The following is a 27,273-nucleotide window of genomic DNA, read 5'->3' on the forward strand; positions in this document are numbered from 1 at the left end:
AAATTAATAGTCCTCTGAGTACTCTTGTGGCCAAAAATCATCTAAAATTAGCCACATTCAAAGAATGTTTTCACTGAGTCCTTTTATCCTTCTTCCACATGCTTTATTTGCAATCACTCTTGAGAATCCTAAAACTGTATCACAGATGTATTTAGTTCATTGGAAAAGTATTGATTACTCATTTTCTAATAATAGCCAAAGCTGAGTGCAGTGGCTCATGCCTGCAATTCTAGCACTCTGGGAGACTGAGGCAGGTAGAGTGCTTGAGCTCAGTAATTCTAGACCAGCCTGAGCAAGAGCAAGACCCTCTCTCTACTAAGAATAGAAAAAAAATAGCCTGATGTTGTGGCGGGCACCTGTAGTCCCAGCTACTTGGGAGGCTGAGGCAAGAGGATTGCTTGACCCCAGGAGTTTGAGGTTGCTATAAGCTGTGATGATGCCAGGGTACCCAAGGTGAGAGAGCAACGCTGTCAAATAAATAAACAAATAAACAAATGAAGCCCGAGATAATTAACTCTCTTTATTTCTTGTCTCATATATGTACATTGAGCCATAAAGTCAGGACGATGTGCCCATTTCAGAGGACACATCTGGAGATGTACCTGCTTCTCAGAGTCAAGGCGAAACTTGCTTATAGCGCCAAATGAGAAACAATTCAGGTGGTCAGTTGAGAAATGAGAAAACCTTGTTTTTAATTAGTCACTCAGAAATAGACCTATAATCTATACCTATAATAACTCCTTAAGATTAGCAAAGCTAGATTTCAGACTTAGGTGGTGCCTAGTTAAATGTTAAAGAACATGATATAAACCACAAATTCCTTAAATTAGTATTATTTTTCTAAGAGGACATTTCAAGGCTACTAGATATACATGGTTATAGGGGAGGAAAAGTTGGAGGGAAATGGAAGTTATTGCGTGTGTGTGTGTGTGTGTATGAATATGTATACACACTGAATTACTTACAGATGAAATATTATGTTGTATTAAATTTGCATAAAAATAATCTGGGGTGAGGGCGTCAGTGGAGGTTCATTAAATAGTTGGTCATGCTTAGTTAATAATTATTGAAGCTAAACAGTGGGCCCATAGGAGTTCTTCATTCTTCTATATATGTGTGATATTTTCTATAACTAAAAAAAAAAAAAGAAAGAAAACTCTAGAACATATATATTCTGAATTATTTACATTTCAAGCCATAAAAAAGTATCACTGCTGTAGGAGGAGAAGAATTAGGAAATCTAATCTTTTTCAATATCAATCAAAATGAATCCAAGATTATAATTTTCTGTGAGACTGAAAGACTATTTTTGCTTACCATTTTGAGGTGGGGGGGGTGTCTCAGATTTCTTTTCACATTTTCAGTAAGTTCAGCGTGGGGTGGGGAGAGAATGAACATTCATAGTTTGTTTTGTGTATCCTTTCTCTTTCTAAACTTTAAAGTTGACTTTAGAATTTAGACCTAAGTAAATCTGAATGCTCAAAAGATTCTGACTTCTAATGTCATAATTCTTGCCAAAGCAGTTTGCTTTAAATTCTTCTAAATGCTAAGAAGCAACTGGGAAAAAGAGGAGAAAATTGATTTTTGTTGGGCTTTAGAAAAGTCTAGCTATTTTCAGTGGAACAGAGTAAAACACATGAAGTTTGAGTCGGCCGATAATTGAAACACATTCAAGATCAAATTTTATGAGGTGTATATTCTAAAAGTCATAGCTTTGGGGTTTGAACCATGTCATATGATTGCTCTTAACATGCCCTTCTGAATAATTCAACATATTTACTCAATTTGAGACTTACATAAAATAGTGGCAGCCATGCTAATCATGTTATAGTAAAGAGATAAAGGCAGAGTTTAATTGTCTATTTCATTCTGTCCTAATAGGAAAATTATTGCAAGTTAATTCAGGTGCCAAAGAACAACTTTTTTTTGAAGCTCCACGAGGCAAGCGTCATGTAATAAGACTATCAGAGGTAAAAATCACACACAATGATTTTTTTAAATGTTCTGTAAAGATTTAATATGTGTATATTTTTAAAAACCTATCGATGTTTATGATTATTGTGGGTTATGTTTTGTACGCCTTTAAACTTGATCCGTCTCTTAAATCTGATGGCTTCATCTGGTTTCCTGTTCTCTAAGTGCGTCTGGGTTTTGTGCCACCGATACAGCAATGTCTAGTTGGTGCTCTGTTTATTTTTCTCTGCCTGAGAACAACAAATCATCCAACAATTTGGGTGCTACATATTCCTTTTCTACTCAGCATGTCATTTGATGCAAAGCTGTTTATAAACATAAATTTTTAAACCAGTTTTCTCAGTGTTTATTTATAATAATAATATTATCTATAACAATAACAAATTATCTAGGGGACTACAAGCGATCCACAATCTGATTATCTAATGTATAGAACTGTTTTCTCTTTTCCCTGTTTCCTCATATTCTTAACTACATATGTAATTTTTTAATTGTTGAAATCAAAGTGTAGATAAAATTTTTGAATTCAGAAATTAGTGCTCCTGAAACTTAAGTTGCATTGTGGATGAGTCAACACATAGCGAACCCTGGTGACCAAAAGGTCATTGCCTGATTAATCTCTAAAGAAGTCTTCTTAGTACCTGGAGACAACTTGACTCATATTTTGCTAAGTAACCTTTGATAAAAGAAAAGTAAATACTGCTTCCTGGCTGGGTGTGGTGGCTCACGCCTGTAATCCTAGCATTCTGGGAGGCTGAAGCAGGTGGATTGCTTGAGCTCACGAGTTTGAGACCAGCCTGAGCAAAAGTGAGGCTCTGTCTCTACTAAAAATAGAAAAACCGAGGCAAGAGGATCGCTTGAGTCAGAGTTGGAGGTTGCTGTGAGCTGTGATGCCATGGCACTCTACCCAGGGTGACAGCTTGAGACTCTGTCTTAAAAAAAAAAAGAAAAGAAACATTCCTTCCTTAGAAGAAAAAGAGGTGAGGATTTGCCAATGAGTGACAAGTATCTGCCTGTCTCTAGCTTTAGTTTGCCAGTGTTCTAAACTATCCTAATGTGTAAAGTACTCCCAAAGACATTGGGACACCTGTGCTTCCATAATACCTTCATTGTCTATAAAGGATGCATATGTATAGTATTTAAGAAATACATGTTATAGATGATAGCATTGTATTTTTTTAACACAAGCATCCTCTTGCATGATGATGAGAAAGGTAGGCTTACGGAATAAAAAAAGTTTACAAAGCAGGGTACATTTGCCATAGATAGTGAATGGGCCTCCATTGCCAGGAGAGTAGGCAAAGAGGCCAATGGCATTGTATTAATGGAAATTTGGTTTACTGATTAATTGATTTCACTCCCCAATTTCAATTTATTTATCTCTTATTAGTCCTCACTGTAACTCTTTTTTTTTTAATTGTTGGGGATTCATTGAGGGTACAAAGAACCAGGGTACACGAATTGCATTTGTTAGGTAAAGTCCTCTTATAATGTGTCCCACCTCAAAAGGTATACCACACGTCGTCACTCACCCCCAAACCCCTCCCTCCTTCTCTCTCTCTGCTCTTCCCTTCCCCCACCTCCCTCCCTCCTTCTCTCTCTCTGCTCTCCCCTTCCCCTATCCCCCATCATGTACTAGGTCATCAACTGTCCTCATATGAGAATTGAGTACCTAGGATTCATGCTTCTCCATTCTTGTGATGCTTTACTAAGAATAATGTGTTCCACTTCCATCCAGGTTAATACAAAGGATGTAAAGTCTCCATCTTTTTTAATGGCTGACTAGTATTCCATGGTGTACATATACCAAAACTTATTAATCCATTCCTGGGTTGGTGGGCATTTAGGCTGTTTCCACATTTTGGCGATTATAAATTGAGCTGTGATAAACAGTCTAGTGCAAGTGTCCTTATGATAAAAGGATTTTTTTTCCTTCTGGGTAGATGCCCAGTAATGGGATTGCAGGATCAAATGGGAGGTCTAGCTTGAGTGCTTTGAGGTTTCTCCATACTTCCTTCCAAAAAGGTTATACTAGTTTGCAGTCCCACCAGCAGTGTAAAAGTGTTCCCTTCTCTCCACATCCACGCCAGCATCTGCAGTTTTGAGATTTTGTGATGTGGGCCATTCTCACTGGGGTTACATGATACCTTAGGATGGTTTTGATTTTCATTTCTCTAATAATTAGGGACGATGAGCATTTTTTCATATGGTTGTTAGCCATTCATCTGTCTTCTTTTTTTTTTTTTTTTTTGTAGAGACAGAGTTTCACTTTATTGCCCTCGGTAGAGTGCCGTGGCATCACACAGCTCACAGCAACCTCCAACTCCTGGGCTTAGGCGATTCTCCTGCCTCAGCCTCCTGAGTAGCTGGGACTACAGGTGCCCGCCACAACGCCCGGCTATTTTTTTTTTTTTTTTATTGCAGTTCGGCCGGGGCTGGGTTTGAACCCACCACCCTCGGTATATGGGGCCGGCGCCCTGCTCACTGAGCCACAGGCGCTGCCCTCATCTGTCTTCTTTAGAGAAGGTTCTATTCATGTCTCTTGACCATTGATATACAGGATTGTTGGCTTTTTATGTGGATTAATTTGAGTTCTCTATAAATCCTAGTTATTAAGCTTTGGTCTGATTCAAAATATGCAAATATCCTTTCCCATGGTGTAGGTTGTCTATTTGCTTTGGTTGTTGTCTCCTTAGCTGTACAGAAGCTTTTCAGTTTAATGAAGTCCCATTTGTTTATTTTTGTTGTTGTTGCAACAACCGCTAACCTTGGCTAAGCAGAGGCTTTCCCAGGAAAGCACGTGTCTCTGGTATGTCTTCTAAAGTGGCTGCCCATTCATCAGGTAAGCCAAAACCAGCCTCAGTCTGTGCCCCTGAGGGCCTACGCTGCAAGGCTGCTCTCTTACTGCCAAACACTGAAAGCTCTGCTTTTCCCCTCAGTCTCAGTCTCGGCCTTCGGCACTGTTCACAGTCACTAGATCACTCGCTGAAGGTCTCCCAGACTGGGCCTCACTCTGCAACTCTGAGGGCAGAGGTTACAGGGCAGCTCTCCCACAGTGGCTGTGCCTAGCCCACAGCCAAACAATGATAGCTCCATTCCGGCTCAGCAGCTCAGTCCCAGACCCTGGACAATGTTTAAAGTCACCTGCAATCTCACGCAAGTTCTCCCAACTGAGTGCCGAAGTCTAGAAAAACAAAAAGCCCACAGGGAAGGCCTTCCCTGTCTGTAATCTTGCTGCTGTTGTAGGTACAGCCACCACAGCCTCAGACCAAATGAATGCAACCACTTGCCACTTCTCCACTGCTTTTGTCCTCATCCTGGGGTTCAGAAGTCTCTCACTGTCTCCCTGAGTCCCCAAAGGGATGTTTCTGGACAGAGGCCATAAGCTAGTGGTGCCTGGAGTCTTCTCTCCCCAATCTCTGGGGAGAAAGAAAAGCTGTTGCAAAGAAGCTGTTACTCAGCCGCCATCTTGCTGTGGATCCCCTCACTGTAACGCTTTTATATGGAGAAACTTTTAAAGTCTTGAGTAAGAGATTTTTTTTTATTAAGAGATATTTTTAATTGTCATTCATTCACTGAACATTTGTTGAATGTGCCAGGCACTTTAATACCTGTATTTTAATGATCATGACAGTTTTTCATGGTAGTTGTCAATCTCATTTTACAAATAAGGAAATTAAGGCTCCATGAGAGTAAGACAATCACAGAGCCTGTGACCCTAATCTAGAGGCATTGATGTGTCACTTGCAGCCTAGACCTGAGGCCTCAGGTCTTCTTCTGTGCATCTAGGCATCACTTTACATCACACCAGAAGTACTTTCCCTTTCTGGTCTAGTGCCCCAAAATAAGTATATGAAAATGAAATGTAATTTCACCAAATGGCAGAGGGGTATGAGACCAGCCTGGGAAGATGAGCAATTATTACATAATATGCACAAGAGGGAAATTCACAGTATCCTTCCCACAGTGACAGGCCCCTGCTCTGGAAGTTAATTCATCCCTCTGTGATGCACATCTGGAGGCTGATCCCTGATGATGAAGGCTGAGGCCCCTTCAGCTGATGTTTCCTTGGCTATCCCCCAATGCTATGAGCACTGAAGAGTTAGTGTGTCATTTTGGTCACCAATATTATCAGGCCCTTCAACTGAGTATGAAGGATTTTGGAAATCTCCTTTTCAAAAAAGTTTTTTTTTAATTGTTTTCAAAGAAGTAATCATGGAAAAAAAAATACAAAGCTTACTGTGTTAACTATGACAAATATTAAAATCCTCACTTAAAATCCATCTAATGTAGTTAAAGGAGCACTGTGTCAGGAGGCAGACTCTCTGGAGCTCACCACCACGCCCCACCTCAGCACACTGCGACTTAAGTGACATGACCTCTCTGTGGCCTTCAGTGGCCCTTCTGTAAAATGATGGAAAGGATGTATTTGCCTGAGGTCAAATGCTAAGGAAGAGACCCATCGCAGACTTTCCTTCCAGCTAAGCTCCAGGGCTTTTAAAAAGGTTATTTAACAGGGCGGTGCCTGGGGCTCAAGGAGTAGGGTGCTGGCCCCATATACCAGGGGTGGCGGGTTCAAGCCCGGCCCTGGCCAAAACTGCAAAAAAAAAAAAAAAAGGTTATTTAACACTTTGGGGTTTTATGGGTAGCAGGGATTACTCCATTTCCTTCCTTCCTTTCTTTCTTTTTGAGACAGAGTCTCACTCTGTCCCCCTGGTACAGTGCTGTGGTGTCATAGCTCACAGCAACCTCATACTCTTGGGCTCAAGCAATCCTCTGGCCTCAGCCTTCCAAGTAGCTGGGACTATAGACACCTGCCACAATGCCCGGCTAGAGATGGAGTCTCACTCTTGCTTAGGCTGGTCTGGAACTTCTGAGTTCAAACAATCCACCTGCCTCAGGCTCCCCAGAGTGCTGGGATTAGAGGCGTGAGCCACTGCACCCACCCCTTCATGCTTCATTTTAAATGCGATTTCTGCAGCTTCCAACAAATTACACATTTGCTTCCCAGGAAAGCACAGCGTGCCAACGGCGTTCTATTGGGGTGACTATGATTGCAGGCTTAGCAACACTCCCCTTTCCTGCTGGGACAATAAAGCCAGCACCACCGCAAGGAATGGGGTGGACAAGGAGGGTCTCAGAAATGGAATCAGTGGCCACAAAGCCTTGCAGACATAGCAGGGGATGGTTCCCTGCTTCCCTACCTGCAAAGGTAAGGTGAGGATCTTGTAAGGGCTTGGGGGACTCTATTTCCACCTCAGAAAACTGGGGTACTTGCTGGGGCAACCACCCTGGGTCACGTTGGTCTGTGTCCCTGCCTGAGGCACCCACGCCCCAGAACCAGATGCAGATTTTGGGTTGCCAGCTCTGTGTGTGTACATGTGCACAAAAGAAACGGGGAATGTTAACTGATGAGAAATGTAAGTAACTGAAACACACATAGCCCCTTACCACCTTGTAACTAAAACGCCTGGCTGCATTTTTATCTTGTAATTTCCCTTCTAAGCAGTAACAGCAAACAGAAAACAACAGAACTGGAGGCAAAGTGCATTAGCAACGTGCAACGTAGTTTCCAAACCCAAACGGAGAGGTCTGGGCTTTGATTTTAGCTACGGTTCTCTAGTGGTTTTTTGTACCTTCTGAACAGTGTTTTAAAGTACTTATCTGAAAAAACTATCATGCTAAGATGTCCTCGCAGGTCTTAAATGAAAGTAAATGAGATAAAATCGCCTGGGAAAGCCTAATATAGTGTTATAGTTTGTTAAATATTGTTAAAAATAAAAGAAACACCTCAATTTTATCGAGGTGTTTATTTTAACCTATAAATTTCAACCTATAAAAGTTGTCATGAATTTCAGACAAAACAGTGTTAAAGAATAAAATGGATATTCATGACAATACAATATGAACAGCTCTTCCCATTTTTCAAGTAGTCGCTCTGGAGCATAAAAGTTATTAAGGTAGCTTCAGAATCTCATTACTTTTTTTCCTCCAAGGAAGTAGTCCTTAAAAAAATTATGTCTTATAATTTTTTAAATTATTAAAAATAATTTTAAATTATTTTGGGTGCCAGCTCTCTGGGGGGTTGGTGAAATGACCATCCCCATTGATTAGTCCAGCTCAGTGATTCTCAACTGGGAGCAGTTTTGGCCCCAGGGATATTTGGCAATGCCTGGGTACAAGATTGTGCCCCTGCCATCCAGTGGGTGGGCCCAGGAGGTCGCCAAACATGGGGAAGCTCCTGCTGACAGAGATTCTTCCAACCTGAGCCAGCAGTGCCGGGAAATCCTGACCTACCTCAGGGTTTACCCAGTGATAGTTTAGTTAAGAACTAAAAAGCTTTATTATTGTTAGATTTCCACAATTCTAAGATGCTCGTTTTATCTAGAGAAACATATTTGACTATTTAACTACAGTGTTGGTTTGTTAGCACAAGGCAGGCAGTAGTTTAAATATACAAATTGGAGCCTGTAGACCTCAGCACTTAACACATGCCTGACGTTGGCAAAGTCATCATTTAGAACCTCTCAGTCACAAATTGTTTTAAATAAAACAGGCTCAGCACCTATAGCTCAGTAGCTAGGGTGCCAGCCACATATCCTGGAGCTGGTGGGTTCGAGTCCAGCCTGGGCCTGCCAAACGATGACAGCTGCAACCAAAAAATAGCCAGGTGTTGTGGCGGGCACTATGGTCCCAGCTACTTGGAAGGCTCAGGCAGGAGAATCACTTAAGCCCAAGAATTTGAGGTTGCCGCAAGCTGTGACACCATGGCACTCTACCCAGGGTGACAGCTTAAGACTCTGTCTCAAAAAACGAACAAACAAAAACTCTAGGTTGTACAAAATCATAATTTTCTTTCCTCCTTTTTCAGATTGAGAAGATTGAATGGGACACATGGACCTGTGTCCTGGGGCCCACCTGTGAGGGGATCTGGCCTGCACACAGTGATGTGACCGACGTAAATGCCACCAGCCTCACCAGAGACTGTTCCCTCTTAGCCACCGGAGATGATTTTGGTTTTGTGAAGCTTTTTTCATATCCTGTGAAGGTGATATTGCATATTTATTATCTATACTTGCCCAGTCTCATTAATTAATAACCTAAAAACTGGCCAAGTGCAGTGGCTCACACCTGTAATCCTAGCACTCTGGGAAGCCAAGGCAGGTGGATCGCTTGAGCTCAGGAATTTGAGACCAGCCTGAGCTGGAGTGAGAACCCATCTCTACTAAAAATAGAAAAACTAGCTGGGTGTTGTGGTGAGCACCTGTAGTCCCAGCTACTCAGGAGGCTGAGGCAAGAGGATCTCTTGAGCCCAAGAGTTTGAAGTTGCTATGAACTATGATGCCACAGCACTCAAACCCAGGGGGACAAAATAAGACTGTCTCCAAAAAAAGAAAAAAAAAAAAAACACCTAAAAACTATCTATTGTATCTAAGTGGATTTTTAATTTTGGGGGGCATAAGCAATCCGTGTTATTTACCATAGCAATTATGCTATGGGGAAACCTCCCTGACATTATGACATTATGTTTAGGTGACTAATTTTAAGTGCAGTCCTCATGGCTGGTCTTTAGCGGTCATCAAATCTAACATCGCACAAACTGTAGAGAGCTGTCTTCTCAATGTCTCAGACCAGGGCCTTCCTAACGTGTACCAGGATTCATCCCCCAGGTGAGGACCTTGCTACCTCACAGAACACCAGCCTTTACTTTCAAATAGTTCCAATTGTTCTCTATTGAGCTGAACTCCTTTCTCTTTAGACAAAGTTCTGCCTCTGAGCCATCACTGAATAATTCCAGTCCTCTAAAAGTCTCACATGTGGGAAGATATTGAAGTCTCATTTTTTTTCCAGCTTAAATCTTGAGTTCTTTCAGCCATTTCCCATATGCCGTGGTTTCCAGCTAGCTAGCTGCCCTATCCCTGTAGGCACATTTTATTTTACCAATTCCTTCTGAAACCATCTCACCTAGAGCTGAATCCAGTGCTCTGGTGGGATCTGAGCAGCTGAGAGCACAGTGGGACTACTGCCTTCTTGCTTGTGGGTTTACATTTGTATTAAATCCAGCTAAAGTGGCATCAGCTCTTTTGGCTGCCACACTACACAACTGAGTCATAGGTGTCACACTCAAAATGTTCATCCTGTACCCACAAAATTGATTTTCTGAAATCTGAGTACAGAACTTTATGTTTGTACCAAAGAAGTTGTATTTACTTAATCTCACTGTCCCATCCTGCCAATGTTTTTCAAATAACTTTTTGAAGTATTTACTCTTTCTTTCAGCATCACGTTATCCTCTGCTTTCACAATTGTGAGTTCTCAGTCATACAAAGAAATAAGAGACAGGAACAACCAGACAGCAATCCCACAACCCTACCCCGCATTCCACTTGACATTCTAAACTGCACATTTAGTTATAGTTCTTCAATCACTAACGGTCATTTAAGTCTAAGTGTACAATCATGCAGCCTACTCCAGCAACACCCTTAAATCCCTGGTAAATATCTTGTAAAAAGCCAGATTGATTGTGTCACTGTCATCCCTAATCTCTCATTCTAATAAATCAAATGATAAAAAATGTGAGGTTGGTTTGCAGTGAACCCAAGTTACTTGCCCGGTAATCACTACTTCCAAGTGTTTATCAAACTTCTGTGTAATATTTCATCCTAGAATTTTCTAGGGATTGTGTCAGCTCATGAATCAACACTTACCAGACTCCATTTGTTTCCCTTTGGGATACAGGAACCTTGTTATGTCTGATGCATAACATCAGACATGCATTGCCTGATTTCTACCCTCTTCAGCTGTTACCAACATGGTTTCTGTAATCATGTTTGAAGTCACCTGTGCTCACGTAAATGAGCACTGTCTTACCCTTTCTAGTTTGAAGAGCATTCTTTTTGACAATGGAGATGAGGAATTCTGCTTTTTGTCCACATGAAACCATCACTAAGAAGTGATCCTAATTTGTATCTGTATTGCTTCTGTCTCTAAATATAGCTTTAAAATCCTTTTCAATGGTCTTACTTGTAGACTTCGGCATCCCTGTAACTTTATTAAAGGTCACTGTGAAACTCCAGTATCCCCCTTGGTGGTCCAGACCTCTTGTCATGTGTACATTTTATCCTGAACACATGAGGTTCTCTCTGCAACCACTTGGGTTACTTTGGATGCTTTCCCTCTTTTATTCTTCCTTTCCTACTATCTGGTAGGATATCTGGTCAGATTATCATTTTGAGGAGCTTTTTCTAAAATATACAACTGCTTATATCGACTGTTCCCTTCATTGTCCATCTCAAATCAAAAGCCACCTGGTGACCTTCTGTCAGTATTCATCATGTCTCCTTCACCTCCCTTGCATTTGATCAGAATGCAATTCTAAGTAGCCATGTTCCTTGCTATTTCTACTTTTACAAAAAGAAGAGGAAGAAGAGGAGGAGGAGGAGGTGGAAGAGGAGAAGGGAAGAAATTTGGTAGCAGAGAAAATCAAGAAGTTAGAGATATCCTGGTTTTAGTAGACTAAGGATTTGGCAGATATTTAGGTAGTCGTGGTGCTATTGAATTTTGCTCCTGTGCTAGGAGTTTTTGTTGTTTGTTTGTTTTTTGAGATAGTCTTATTTTGTTGCCCTGGGTAGAGTGCCCTGGTGTCAATAGCTCACAGCAACCTCAAACTCTTGGACTCAAGAGATCCTCTTGCCTCAGCTTCCTGAATAGTGGGAACTACAGGTGCCTGCCACAATGCCCAGCTAGCTTTTATATTTTTAGTAGAGACAGGGTCTTACTCTTGTTCAGGCTGGTTTGAACTCCTGAGCTCAGGCATTCCACCTGTCTTAGCCTCCCAGAGTGCTAGGATTACAGGTGTGAGCCACCATGCCTTGCCCCATGCTAGAGTTATTATGAGTCCTGGGAATTCATCATTTTTCTCCCCAAACTGATGAGGTGGGATCTGTATCAGCTATTTCAAGCTGTGTTCTTCAGACTCCCAGAGCTTCAGGGAAGTGTGTCATAGGCTACCCAGAAAGCAAGGCTGAGGCCCCATCCCTGTTTCAACAAAAGTTATTATGCATTTTTTATTTTAAACATTGAGCTTCTGTGTAAGATTTTTTAATCAAGATTTTATTATGAAACTTTTTAAGCCTATAGATAAGATGAAAGAATTATACGATGAATCTCTACAAACCTACAACCTAGATTCAAAGTAAATTATAGAATTAAGAACAAAGAAAGACCTCAAATAACCTACATTTACATTTTAGGAACTAGAAAGGAACAAACTAAGCTCTAAGTTAGCAGAAGGAAGAAAACAAACATTAGAGCAGAAATTAGTGAAATAAAGACTGCAAAGATAATAGAAAAGATCAATGAAACTAAGAGTTGTTTTTTTAAAAAAGAAAACAAAATTAACAAATCATTTAGATTAACAAAAAAGAGGACTCAAAATTATAAATGAAAGAGGGGCATTACAACTTATTCTACAGAAATACAAAGGACAGTAAAAGATTAATATGAATAGGTTCAGCGCCTGTAGATCAAGTGGCTAGGGTGCCAGTCACATACACCAGAGCTGACAGGTTCAAATCCAGCTGGGGTCTGCCAAACAACAATGACATCTACCACCAAAAATAGCCAGGCAGTGTGGTGGGCGCCTGCAGTCCCAGCTACTTGGGAGGCTGAGGCAAGAGAATCGCTTAAGCCCAAGAGTTTGAGGTTGCTGTGAGCTATGATGTCATGGCACTATACCCAGGGTGATAATTTGAGACTCTGTCTCAAAAAAAAAAAAAGAAAGAAAAAAGATTAATATGAATAATTATATGCCTACAAATTGGATAACCTTTTGTTACCCTTGGTAGAGTGTGGGTGTCATAGCTCACAGCAATCGCAAACTCTTAGGCTCAAGCAATTCTCTTGCTTCAGGTGCCTGCCAACATCTGGCTATTTTTAGAGATGAGGTCTCACTCTGACTCAGGTTAGTCTCGAACCTGTGAGCTCAGGCAATCCACCGACCTCAGCCTCCCAGAGTGCCAGGATAACAGGCGTGAGCCACCATGCCCAGCCTGAAAATATCTATTGGTGTGGAAAATATAGTATGTTGGTACGTAAAATAAATAGATCAGTGGACAAAAACAAACAAACAAACAAAAACACCAAATTGGATAACCTGGAAGAAATGGACAAATTCCTAAAAACACACAACCTATCAAGACTGAATCATGAAGAAATAGAAATCCAAATAGACCAATGAAGAGTAAGAAGATAGAGCCAGTAATTACAAACCCCTAGAAAAGAAAAGCCCAGGACTAGATATCTTCCTACCAAGTATTTAAAGAAGAATTAATGTATCAAACTCTTCTCAGAATATTGAGGAGGAGAAAACATTCCAAACTCATTTTATGAGGACAGCTTTACCTTCATACTAAAGCCAGACAAGGACAAGAAAGAAAATTATAGGCCAATATCCCTGATGATCATAGGTATAAAAACTTCAACAAAATGCCTGCAAACCCAATTCAATAGCATATTGAAAGTATCAGACACTACTATCAAATAGGATTTATCCTAGTGTGCAAAAGAAAGATTCAACATATGCAAGTCAATAAATGTAATACATCACATTTAACAGAATAAAGAGTAACCATATAATCACCTCAGTAGATGCAAAAAAAGAGAATAACTTTTGACCAAATTCAACATCATTTGATGATTAACAACTTTCAAATTAGATATAGAAGGAATGTACCTCAACATAATAAAGACTGTAAATGATAAGCTGACAGCTAACATCACACGCAATGGTGAAAAGCTAAATGCTTTTCTTCTAAGATCAGGAACAAGACAAAGATGCCCACTCTTACCACTTCTACTCAACATAGTACTGGAATTCTTAGCCAGAGCAGTTTGGCAAGAAAAAGAATTAAAAGGTATCCACTTCAGGAAAGAAGTAAAATTGTCTCTGTTTATTGGCAATGCGATCTTACATGTAGAAAGCCCTAAAGATTCCACTGAAAAAACTGTTAGAATTAATAAACAAATACAATAAAGTTGCAGGATATAAAACCAAAATATAAAAATCCGTTGGTTTTCTATACACTGACAACAAACTATCAAAAAAAAAAATTCAATCCAATTTAAATAGCACCAAAAAGGATAAAATATTTAGTAATAAATTTAACAAAGGAGGTGAAAGATCTGTACATTGGAAACTGTAAGAATTGATGGAAGAAATTGATGAAGATGTAAATAAAGATATTCCATGTCCATGGATTAGAAGAATTAATGTTAAAATGTCTATACTACCTGAAGTAACCTATAAGTTCAATGCAATATCTATCAGATTCAAATGGCATTTCCATAGCAATGGAAAAAAACAATGCTAAAATTTGTATTGAACCACAAAAGACTTGCATAGTCAAAACAATATTGAGAAAAAAGAACAAAACTGGAAGTCTCATACTTCTTGATTTCAAACTATGTTATAAAGTTAGAATAATCAAAACAGTATTGTACTGGCATAGAAATAGACATATAGGCCAATGAAACAGAACAGAGAGGCCAGAAATAAATCCACGACTATACAGACAACTATTTTTTGACAATTAATCAAGAATACACAACAGGAAAAATTCTCTTCAATAAATGGTGTCATGGAAATTGGATATTCACGGGAAGTAGAATAAAATCAGACCCTTATTTAATACTACATTCAAAAATTAACTTGCAATGGGCTGAAGAGTTAAAGGTAATACCTGAAACCATAAAACTCCTAGAAAAACACATAGAGAAAAAGCTCCTTGTTATGGGTCTTGGGAGTGATTTCTTGGATATGACAACAAAAGCACAGGCAATGAAAATAAACAACTGAAAGGCAAGTGTGGTGGTTCATGCCTGTAATCCTTGCATTTGGGGAGACTAGAGCAGGAAGATGGCTTAGGGCCAGGAGTTTAAGACCAGCCTGGGAACATAGAAAGACCCCATCTTTACAAAATTTTTAAAAAATTAACCAGGTGTGGTGGCATGCTACTTAGGAAAAGAAGGCAGGAAGATCTCTTGAGCCCAGTAGTTCAAGACTGTAGTGAGCTGATTGAGCCACTGCACTCCACCCTGGGTGACAAAGCAAGACCCTGTCTCTTTTTTGGGGGGGAAAAAATGAGACTACATCAGACTAAAAAGCTTCTGCACAACAAAGGAAACAATCAACAAAATTAAAAGGCAACTATGGAATTGGAGAAATACTTGACCGGAGGGCATGAACTTAGAGTTTTAAGATGAGTAAGTTCTGGGAATCTAATATGTAGTGTGGTGACTATAGTTAATGGTACTATGTTGTTAGTCTGCTGGGAGAATAGATCTTAAGTGTCCTTACCACACCCCCCAACACACAAACATACAGAATGGTACTGCACGTGGTGATGCATGTATTATCTTGCTTGTGATAATTATTTCATAATATAACATATATCAAATTATCATGTTGTACATATTGAATATATATAATATCTGTCAATTATATTTTTGCCCAATAGAGCGGAGGGTGAGGGAGTAAATTTTAGAGCTCAGAATATTTACCTCTAAATGAGTAGGCCGCCAGCTCCATGTAAAGAGGGTGGCAGGTTCAAAACCGACCCCAGCCAAACTGCAACAAGAAAATAGCCAGGCATTGTGGGGGGGCGCCTGTAGTCCCAGCTACTCGGGAGGCTGAGGCAAGAGAATCACCTAAGCCCAAGAGCTGGAGGTTGCTGTGAGCTGTGCTGCCACAGCACTCTACCAAGGGCAACAAAATGAGACTCTGTCTCTAAAAAAAAAAAGAATATTTACCCCTGAATGTTTTAACATACATATCATTAGAGTTCAACATTTGTTTATGCTATTTTTTAAGTAAAATTTACATGTAGTTAAAGTATTCACCTTTTAACTTTTCCAACTGATGAGTTTTGACAAACACAGACACCCAAGATATAGAACGTCACCATCACCCGGCACGCTTCCTCACATACTTCCTGGGTCAGTCCTCCCCCCACTCCACCTGCAGAGGAAACTGTACAGTGTTTTTTCACCATAGATCCATTTTACTTATTTAAAAATTTCGTATCAACAAAATAATGAAGTTCTGTTCTGTGTCTGACTTCTTTCACTCAGATGTTTCTGAGATTTATCCATGCTATTGTGAATAATAACAGTTTGTTTATTTTAAATGTTTGTGCCTTCAGATGTTGAAGCCCTAACCCTCAATTTGACTGTATTTGGAGAGAGGAACTTCATGGAAAGAAGTAACTAAGGTTAAATGAGTTTGTAAGGGTAGGGCCCTGATACGGTAGAATTAGTGTCCTTATACAAATAGACACCAGAGGGTGCGCTTTCCCTCTCTGGGCACACAGAGAAGACAGCCATCAGCAAGCCAGGAAGAGAGCCCTCATCAGGGACCAAACTGACTCACACCTTAGTCTTGAACTTCTTGCCTCCAAAACTGAGAAATAACTTTGTGTTGCTTAAGCCACCCATCAGACTAATATTCCATACCTTTGCTGAATGCTAGCGTGAAGCTCCATGTACTCTTGGCAATGACCTGGGAGATCTTATTACCAACCCACACAGCTCTCTCCATGTCCAAAATTCCAGTTCTGTACAGTACTAAGATCAGACATAAATCTTCTCAATGCTTTTTCCCATTCTTCTTTACCTTGAGTTACTAAACATCTCTTCTAGATATTTTTCTTTCCATGACAGACATATACACTTATTAATATTCAGTTTTACAGTGTGAAGCCTCCTCAATTAGGTCATCAGTCCCCTAACAACCACATTGTCGTAGCCTCCATGAAATAGACTAGACCCTTTGCCAGAGCCTTAGCAAGGGTACTACCCTACTTAAGAAGTACCTTAAACCACAGACCAGAAAACCAAGTTCTGTCCTTCAGTGCCATCTGTCTGGCCAGCTGCTCCCCACAGACTCCATTCCTTTCCAAGCCTATACCCTTCCACTAGATGCCATTTGCATTTTCAAAATCCTCCGTGTCTTTAAGTTCCCTTCTCTGAATGTGAAAAGTTCTGGAGAATGGCTCTTCAGAGAGAAAGCTTTGCATGCAAAATTTTACAGAAAAACCGACTGTGAAATGTGAATGTGGGGAAAGGGTGCCTTGGTTTCATAGATTCTCAGAATACCTAGAAGTGGCTAACAACCAGTGCCCAGGGGGCACGTTCCAGACCCTTCTGACTCTCATCCATTCTTCCATGATTCACTGAAAGGGGAGAACTGTTGTGAAGCAAGGAGTCCTGACAGGTGGACAGAAAGGCAGTTTGGCCTGATGACTGGGGAAGACACTCGATCCCAGTGGCCATGCCAGGTCTCACGGAGTCTCCCTCCATAGGCCTTGACAGGAACCACCAAACAGCCCTGCCGGTTTCTCCTTCTGGGACAGCAGCTGGGTTCCTGGAACCCAGTAAGTGTGAATTCCCTTTATTCTTCTATGGAGCAGTGATCTTGTTTCCTGTTCTAAGAATCTTGAATCATCCTCTGCTGGAAGAATCTCAGCCTAATTACATCACTTCAGTGGCCTAGAATTTTTTTCCTCTTTCTTTGTTCCTCTGTGTCACTTTCTTTCCCTCGGCAGCCTGAGTTTGATCCCTTACAATCTGTTTTACCCTGAACCTTTCCTTTTAGGTTTGTTCTTCCATCCTGTCTAGAAGCCCTGTGTTCCGTCTTACAAGTAGGGGTATAGAGACATCTCTCAAGCTCTCTCACTTTCTCCTGCTCTGAGGAAACCAGCTCGCATTTGTAGTAGATACACTGGGTGGCTTCCTGCTTCCAGCTGGAAGGCCAGCAGGGCACGTGGCCCTGGCCACTACAGCTGACCTCTGTTTCCATGCCTTCTGGACCTCACATGGTTATATGGGGGTTCCCCTTGGAAATTTCTTTGCTCTGCCTGTTTACTAGCAAACTAGTGGCTCCAAGGGGCTGCTTGGAAATGCCGCCTGCCTGTCTGCATCCCTGATCTTTCTGGACTCAGTACTCTGCTGAGTAAGGGCACTTCCGCTCTACTGTTGGGTAGGGGTCCTCCAGATACAGAGAGATTTCAGAGAGTATTTCAGCCATGAGCTCCCCTGCGCCTGTTTCCTGCTGTGTGTCTGTGCTGCTTTCGGGTTCTCCAGCAGGCCAGTCCAAGACCTATGCTCTCTGAGACGGTTGTCAATTACTTAATAAAGTTTTCCTCCAGGGTGCCAGTGGCCCTCCCACGACCTCAGAGTTCATGTGGCTTCCCGTGTTGCATAAGGTATTCCCTAGGAGTCGCTGAGAGGATGGAAAATCTCTCCCTCTCTAGGTGGCTCCCACTGGAGCTGTTTTTGCCAAGCTGAGCTTCACAAGCCACAAATAGAAGCTCTTTCTGGTGCCAGCTTTGGCTTCCCACCACCTGTCAGGACAGCCCTGGAGTAGGTGGCTGGCTCACTTTCTGCCTCCACCCAGGGGTAGGTGTGGTGTGGCCTGGGCACACCACTCTGGAAAGCTTTTAGCAGTTACTAATAAATTGGGTTTTATAATTTGGTTATGTTTGTTGAAATGGAATTAACTTTGTGTTTAATTCAATGTTTGAATGTTTCTAGCGTTAAAAATGCTATCCGTGGCAGGAACTGTTTTATTTTAATTCTTACTTGAGGCCCCAGGATTATAAGAGAGCCCTTGCTCTTCTGTCATTGCCTGGGCTGTGGTACAAAAGCCGCTGTGGGAATGGCCAAGAAGGCCCTTTTGATCTCAAATGTCAGCCAGGCTTGTAATCAGGACTTAATGCTAGAGACCTGTGGAGATGGCACATTTGGTATTTGAGGGAAACAGAAACAAACTTTTTATACTTTCGTAGGCTCCTTAGAAGAAGGTCCTATAGGCTAACATTTCATTCATTCCCTTAAAAAAATTACTGAGTACCTGTTATGAGCCAGATACCATTGTAAGAGAAAGAGGCCTCATCCCTGCCTTCCTGAAGCTTCCATTTTCCTAAGATGTGCGGGAATTGCTGCTTCAGTGAGCTGTTCCATGTGCATCTGGTAGAAACCACCCTAGAGTATAACATGGTGGACTGGCCCGGTGACAGAAATAATGAGACACTGCTGGGTAACCACCCATTTCTGCTTTCACAGGGACAGCATGCACGGTTCAAGAAGTATGTGGGGCATAGCGCACATGTCACCAATGTGAGGTGGCTGCACAACGACTCCGTGCTGCTCACGGTGGGCGGCGCGGACACAGCCTTGATGATCTGGACCAGGGAGTTTGTGGGGACCCAGGAGAGCAAGCTGGTGGACAGTGAGGAGTCGGACACCGATGTGGAGGAGGACGGAGGTGAGCCTGCCACTGCCACTCACGGGCACTGCACCTCTCACCACATCCCCTTCCAGCCACTGCCAACCAGCCCACTCCCCAATCTCTTTCTGTTGTTTGAGGCTATGACAGCGATGTTGCTAGAGAAAAGGCCATAGACTACACCACCAAGATCTACGCGGTGAGCATCAGGGAAATGGAAGGCACCAAGCCACACCAGCAGCTGAAGGAAGTCTCGGTGGAAGAAAGGTATGGTATTGCCAGGTTTGTTTGCTTCCGTTACACTTGATGACGAGAAAGTTATTCAAGCCAGTGTGCATTTTCTTTGCCCTCAAAGTTGCTACTTAAGCAAATCTTTTATAAATCTGCACAGTCTTACCCTGTACACAGGCCGAAGCTGGGAGAAAGTGCTCAACACCCTCAGCACGTGGCAAAGGCTGGGTTACACTTTGTAGAAGCTGTTGTGGAATGTGACTCGAATAAACATGATGTTTGGTTGGTCTAGGCTTCACCTTGCCTAGAGAGGATTCCAGAATAGCCCCAATAGCAGTGGCTGAGGGGAAGGCCTGCTGGTTAGCAAGGTAGGGCAGGCTCCACGGTCATGGAGGAGTCCATGGTGGAGCTGGGAGAAATCATCTTCTGTCCTTAGCAGAGTTTATGCAGGCCACTCTGTCACTTGGTGCACCTCCTCCTACTGTGTCCTACCCTGCCCACGTCCGTCCACGTGAGCTTGGCAGTTCCAGCTCTATCCTACACGATCTTGTGGCCTTAAATGCTTTATGTACAATCAGAGTCCTTAGTATTAATTTAAGGCTTTTTGATGTGCTATTTTAAGTATCGATAAGATGAATTGTCACACATTTTAACATTTCTGAAAAGAAAAGCTCGTAATTACTACAATTACTTAATTTATCATGTTCATACTAAGGATAAGGACTGAATAAAAACTCTAATATCTGAAAACAATTTCATGGATGTCAGAGATATTTTAAGAATCCTGTGGGCTCTTTGCATTGAGGTGGGCTCAACGTTCATCTGATATATAATTTATGAGATTCAAGTTGTTTGCTTCCCATATGGCTTTCTGCCTAATTATTACTAATAAATCTGATCTGTCACCTCTTGCAATTAGGTGGGGATTAAGATACAAAGAAATAAAATGTGACTTCCCCCTCCTGCTTCAGTTCAGTGTCAGATGTTAAAATAAGCTTGGTAAATGGTGGGGGTGGTAACTGGCAAGAACATTGAGTAGTGCAAAAAAGCCTCGATTTTTCCCCATGGCATCACTGTTAGATGTTGGTACTGAAGGTTGAAAGTTCTCTTTTGATTAAAAAAAAATTATAGAGACCTTTTTCTGCAGTGGTCTGCAAAGTATAGTTTATTTTGCTTGCAAATGGTTTTAAAGTAGCCACAAAGAGAAAATAATTTTAAAGGACCGAATTCTAAGAATTAAGAGAAAAAAAACACATGGACATAAGTGCATGAATAACCTTCCACTTAAATAATCCACTTCAAAAAACATTTGGCCTCAATTTAATATTCCTTTGAAACAAAAATCAGTCAACCTTTCCAGTTCCACATACCATTATGAAAATGAATTGCCTTGGCTTCTATTCCAATAGTGTTTCTGGTTGATTTCTGCAACACAGTGGTGCATCAGGCAGCATTAAAATATAGTCATCTAGCTAAAGTCCAAATCCCCAAGCATTACAACTGACTTCAAACCCTACACCAAGGCTTATCTAAAGCTCTCCTTGGGCGGTGCCTGTGGCTCAAGGAGTAGGGTGCTGGCCCCATATACCAGGGGTGGTGGGTTCGAGCCCAGCCCCGGCAAAAACTCCAAAAAATAAAATAAAAAATAAAGCTCTCCTTGTCTCATTAGGCAGGTCTATAAAAATCTCATATTGCCCCATTTAGTAAAAAGTGGGAGGAGTGAAGGTTAGAAAGGACCCTAGGATGAATTTTCTGTTTTAAAATTTAGAATGTTCAAGCTGCCTCATTTTCGTCACCCTGCCAGATTGGAAACTTGTCATCTGTTAACATACCCTGGATCGACTCCAATTTTTTTTTTAAACAAGAGAAAAAAATGTTCATCCTATTATGAGAGACAAGGGTAGATATTTCAGTACTTAACTGGCATTTAAAAAAATAATTCACACCACAGTGCAGTGAAGAAAACATGTAGTGAAGAAAATCATTTTAAGATAAGTATAGGGTCTAGAGAAATAATCAAGCCTTTTTTTATAGAAAGCTGCAGCATCTTGACAGCATCAGTTCCCAGAAGGGGCTGTGACCAGAGAGCACAGTGCCAGCTGCACAGCACCCTTCCGTACGGTGCAGGGCAGGACCGTATGGAAGGGTGAGCTGGAGCAAGTCCTCGTCAGGAGCCAGAACACGCAGTCTGCACCAGGCCTGGTCATTATTAGGGTAGACAGGACCTCGAGATCAGACTGTAGGCAGCTTCTGAACCACAGAAGAGAGAAGTGCCAGGAAAGGCAGGCATTCGGGGAATGTGGGCTAAAGCGGGAGGAGTGCTGGAATGTGGGGCAGGACCAAGGCCTTGAAAGGTGGGATACAAGGCATCAGGCAGCATTCCTCAGTCCTCAGCTGGGGTATCCGACAGGACTGTGGGCTCTAGCATCACACAATGCTAGAAGAGCAGACTGAGAAATGAGGCCGTCAGGGCCATACGAAGCCAAGGAGAGGCCAGCTTCTCCCTGGGAACGTTCAGGACTGTCAACTGACTGCCCCCCACACTCCCTTTGACTCGAGCCCTGCTGATTGGAGAGGCAGGGGCTCTCCCGGATCCTCCCCTCAGGGTTCCTCTGTGTACACCTGCAGACACCTGGTGCTTTTTCCAGACACTTGGGTACCAGAAGAACTAGTGGGAGGGAGAAAGAGGACAGAGAGAGGGCTGAGCTGGGGGTAGCCGCTCTGTGCAGGGGCCTAGTCTGTTTCCTGACGGCGTTTCAGGCAGCTCCACCCTGGTAAATCCCTCCCTCCTTCTAAGAGCAGTTAGAACCTGTGAGATGGGGGCACAATCTGTCATACTGAGAGAAATGCCTTCAACACAGCTGCACTTTATGCATCATTTTTTAAGCAGCTGAATTCCTAATTCCTATATTTTCAGATAGTCATGGATCGATCGTTTCTAATTAGATGGAGTTATTTGACTTTGAAATAGCCATGAGACTTTGGATGGTACTTCCTTGCACAGTTTCAGATGCTTTGTGAGTTCTTATTCTTCAGAAGTCATATGCTCCTCAGTTCCAATCTTTTGAAAAGTGAGAAAGCTGAGAAAAAAAAATTGTCATTGCTCTCGAAAGAATACTGGGCTATTCTTACCAAATACATAATCCTTGGAAGGTGATTTTCGAGTGTCCTGGTCAGCCATTTCAGCTTTGCTCTGGTGCACAGGGATGCCTGGCCTCCCCGACCTAGACTTGTCTGGACCGTCCCCACCTTGAGCGAACTCTCTGGTGATCTTTCTGCCCAACTGCCATGTACAGCACAAGCTGAGGAAAGTCATGAAGCTTTTCCAGCTAGGGAAATTTTATGCTTTCAGATCTCATCTAGACACATCCCCAGCTGACTTGAAGCTAATTCTGGTCTAGAGGAATCTTTCCAAACATACCCCGCCTCTCAAGTTCCCAGCTCCAACCTGACACACCCCTTGCTCTCGACTTTCGACCTCAGCTCCTCCTTTGCCATGTTTTCTCAAAAGATAATGGCTGTATTATCCATCTGCAAATGTAAATTATTTAATAGATATCTAAAATGTCAGAGCGGTTCCTTTTGAAAAAAGAAAAAAAAGAAAGGGGAGAAAGTACAGCTTTAGTGATTTAAGGTACAAAATACTTATGTCATTATAGCACAAGGGATGGTACTCAAATCCCGTGTTCTGACTTCTGCCAAACTCGTCATCAGGTGATTAAAATCAATTAGAGACATTCAGAACTTTATCCTATTGAAGTGGAACAATTTTGGGGAGCCACAGTTTTTATACCACTGTCTGGAGCGCCGCAGGAATCAATTTAGATAAGACATGGGGTACATGGAGGGTGCTTTCTAAAATTAGAATCTATGTTCACATTGTATTTTAATATTCTCAAATATCTTTGAAAATAATGTTTAAACATCTTTGGCTCATCTCAGAGGCTTTTATTTTCATATTAAGAAAAAAACTGAAATTAGAAACTTAGCAACTATAGGAATGTTTAGTCCCAATATCCACACTATGATCAAATTATCATACAATCCCAATTTTGCATTCTGTGGTAACTGCCTGATCACCACAAAGGTGAATCACAAAGGCACTTTCTTCTTGATAATCTTATAGGGAGTATCTGATAATATCTCCAAGTGTGGGAAGTGGGCTTTACACATTGGTCTTTCCAGCTACACCCACTAGGGCCACAGTTAGTAATTTATTTTTAAATCCCTCCTGTTTGACATAAGTGTCCACATCTCTTCACTGAACCATGGCATGGGGGTCAGTAATAATGAATATTTTTATTTGCTACATATGCTGAATGCAGTTGTACATTCAGACAGAAACCTAACCTTATGATGGTAAGGTACAGAATAAATACAAATTGAACTACTGTTGTGGAAATTGACACATAAAATTCACTAAGATTTTTTTTTTTGTTGTTATTAAACCATAGCTGTGTACATTAGTATGATCATGGGGCACCATACACTTGGTTCATAGATCGTTTGACACATTTTCATCACATTAGTTAACATAGCTTTTGTAGCATTTTCTTAGTTATTTTGCCAAGACCTTTACATTCCACATTTACTAGGACTAAGTTTTGTTTTTCTAAATGTATGCCATAATTAGCTGTGCGATTGTTTTCTCGTTGTACCTGAGTCAGCAGTCAGTATTATTTTTTAAGGTCATTTAACAAATGCTGAGGTGTACAAGTTTTGGCTGCCTATCCAGGGTTAAAGAAAAGAATTCAGTACTTAAAACTGCCTGTTTCTACACCATCTTTTCCACATTATTTTACTTATTACAGCATTTTTCACCTATTACTAAAAGGAGAGGTTCATATACTCCCTCCTTACCTTCTTATCTCAGAAACTGTACAACTTATGGCCACAAATAAAAATCCCAGACTCATCTACAGTATATTTTTTTCCTCCTTAGAAAACTCTTGCTTATCTCAGGCTGAGATGGTCACCTCTGCCTTTTAAAAGGAAGTAGAAAAGTTAGTTTTTCACACTTAATTGTATTGTCTTATCTCCAGTTAATGTACTTAATGAATGGTGGATGACTGTAGAAATTATATTTACCATTTAGTCCCAAATTTATTAGATATATTTAGTTCAGATATCCAACTGTTTTATCTGGGTAGGTGACATGTGCAGAACCGTCTTCTAACATTTTTTTCAAGAAATATTATTTTTATACACTTGAATTAATGAACAAAACTTGATTGATAAAATTTTTTGTTTTCCCAGCTACTAGGGAGACTGAGGCAAGAGAATCACTTGAACCCAAGAGTTTGAGGTTGCTGTGAGCTGTGAAGCCATGGCACTCCACCGAGGGTGACATAATGAGACTCTTTCTCAAAAAAAAAAAAATGTTTTCCAGAAAGTACATCCATAATATAATTAGAAAATCATTTTAAAATGTCTGTCCTCTGAATGACATCTTTAATACTTTTTTTCCCTATACTTTATATGATAGAGTTCCAGGATTCAGCTTTACCTGTCAGGGGAAATAATACACATATTTAAAAGTAGAAATTCTCACAGTTAAAAATTTTAACTTGAAATCAGTCTCCATATGAGCCATTTTTTAAAGCAAAAGTCAATTAATGACAGGTTATTTATCACTTTGTTATTATTACTGTTACCTCTCCAACCAGTGAAGCCTTTAGCACCTTTCAATTCCCTTTATTTTTTAAGTTCCATAATTTCTATCTTCTATAAGAATTGGCTCAATGAAACTCAAAGCAAAACTCAGCCCCCCTGAAGATTCTTATATCTAAAGTCTCAAAATAATTCAGTTTTACCTTTAAAGTGGTAGCTGTATTCCGGCAAGGAGTTGAAGGACGTCCTTTGCATTAATCCCACTTCTGACACCCCAATCTGCTTAGTCCTCATGTAGGACAGTGATATGAATAATATGAGTGATGGAAAGGTGGTAATATAAAAGTTAGGTAACATTTTTTATCATTTTAGAGTATCAGAAAGCTGCAGACACAGTTACATAAAGCAGGAGCTAACAGCATTTCCTTGGCCACTGTTACACTTCTGAGCCCCAGGGTGCCCTGGTGAGACATACTTCCATGCTTGTTAGGGTGTTTCCAAGCACAGGGAGCTTCCTTTACTATTTTCCTGGGGTTTTATTTTGTAGCTTTCTACCTTGTACTGCTTCCTGAAATACATGCCCAAATGTTCAGGAGGTCTGAGTACATGCCTACCAGTGTAGGAAGTATCAGTAGCTGCTGCACAACAATTGTAGCACACTTTGACATGTCTGCCATGAGGTTAGAGAAAGTAACTCTGGTTTCAACAGAATCATATCTCAGCAGGCCCCTGGCTTCAGGCTGTCTGAGTTTCTGTTCAACGCAGTGTGATGGGTTCCTTGGTCATCTACTGGCTGCTCCTGTTGTGTTCTCTGAGAAGACCCTCTTTGCCCTTGTTCTGTCTTGCTAAGCCTGATTTTGGCTTTGGGGAAAATAATCTTTCCGAGGGCTTCATTTTTTCTTTTTTTTTTTTTTTTTTTTTTTGTAGAGACAGAGTCTCACTTTATGGCCCTCAGTAGAGTGCCATGGCATCACACGGCTCACAGCAACCTCCAACTCCTGGGCTTAAGCGATTCTCTTGCCTCAGCCTCCCGAGTAGCTGGGACTACAGGTGCCCGCCACAGTGCCCAGCTATTTTTTGGTTGCAGTTCAGCCGGGGCCGGGTTTGAACCCGCCACCCTCGGTATATGGGGCCGGCGCCTTACCGACTGAGCCACAGGTGCCGCCCGGCTTCATTTTTTCATTTCCTTATTATCTCATTATATTGGTTGGAGGCCTGGAAATTGCCTTAAGACTTGAACAATACATGCCCTTGTTATTTACAAGATGCAGGATTTCTCGTAAAGTCCTCAAATAGGATGTCAATTCTGAGAAAGATAAATTCATGTTATACACTGGTTTATTTCTAAAATTGAGAACATGCTGGCACTTAGTACATATTTGTTGAATAAATAAATAAACTCTTTAGCAATGTAACAAGATTTAGGTTCATTTTAAATCACTGATGCCCATGGATTAGATAACAAAGTCTGAGAACTTGTTGACATTTTGTCTTAAAAACCCATAATCCAGCGTAGAAATTCTGCCTCTCGGCAAACGCTTCCCAGCCCACAAGTTACAGTCTCCAACCAGTGCTCTGAAGTGTAGAGGCCTCCACTCCCAGGCTACATCTAGGTGGAATTGAGGGTCTGGCAGGGTATGTGTGACACTGGGTGTTTGGTAGGGATCCATGGTATCAGAAAACTCTCCTTTCCCTATCCCCATGTGGAGGGATAAATGGTGCGTCTAACAGTTGCCATGGATGGAACTCATGTCCAGGCACCAGTGGCCTTTGCAATATTCACCCACATTGTACTGATCCTAGCCACCAGCATTCCATCATTTTCAATAACACCTAATTGTGAACCTGCAGGCAAATAAGAATCCCAAAGGGCAATCTCTGTCACCCCTGCTCGCTGACCCTCTCTGGCTCTGCTGGTTCTCTCTCCAGCCTCCCTCCACCCCTCAGCAACAGCAGGGGCTGACAGCTTTCATGTATGAAGAGATGGTCACCTTGATTTAGCCCAAGGCTTATATGGAATCCCTGTCCTAACCTTCCATGGTGAGGTGAGGGAAAGGAACCATTTTTATTTCACACACCCCTCCATCCCTCTCAGCTGCCTGGCATGAGGGATCACGAGATGGCAGTGCCAGAATTATTCTTAGCTGGGGATTATAAACACGGAGTCTGTGACT

General features: G+C 41.4%; 1 protein-coding gene across 1 annotated transcript in view; it reads left to right on the top strand.

Moving 5' to 3' along the window:
- Window positions 1-27,273, top strand: part of EML6 (EMAP like 6) — a 305,590-nt gene that overhangs the window by 248,056 nt on the left and 30,261 nt on the right. Inside the window, exons 25-28 of the mRNA XM_053588414.1 lie at window positions 1,882-1,970; window positions 8,846-9,022; window positions 19,096-19,297; window positions 19,399-19,525. Of these exons, the coding sequence (XP_053444389.1) occupies window positions 1,882-1,970; window positions 8,846-9,022; window positions 19,096-19,297; window positions 19,399-19,525 (595 nt within the window). The remainder of the gene's footprint in view (window positions 1-1,881; window positions 1,971-8,845; window positions 9,023-19,095; window positions 19,298-19,398; window positions 19,526-27,273) is intronic.

The sequence above is a fragment of the Nycticebus coucang genome, chromosome 4 (genome assembly GCF_027406575.1).
Source record: "Nycticebus coucang isolate mNycCou1 chromosome 4, mNycCou1.pri, whole genome shotgun sequence".
Lineage (NCBI taxonomy): Eukaryota > Metazoa > Chordata > Mammalia > Primates > Lorisidae > Nycticebus > Nycticebus coucang.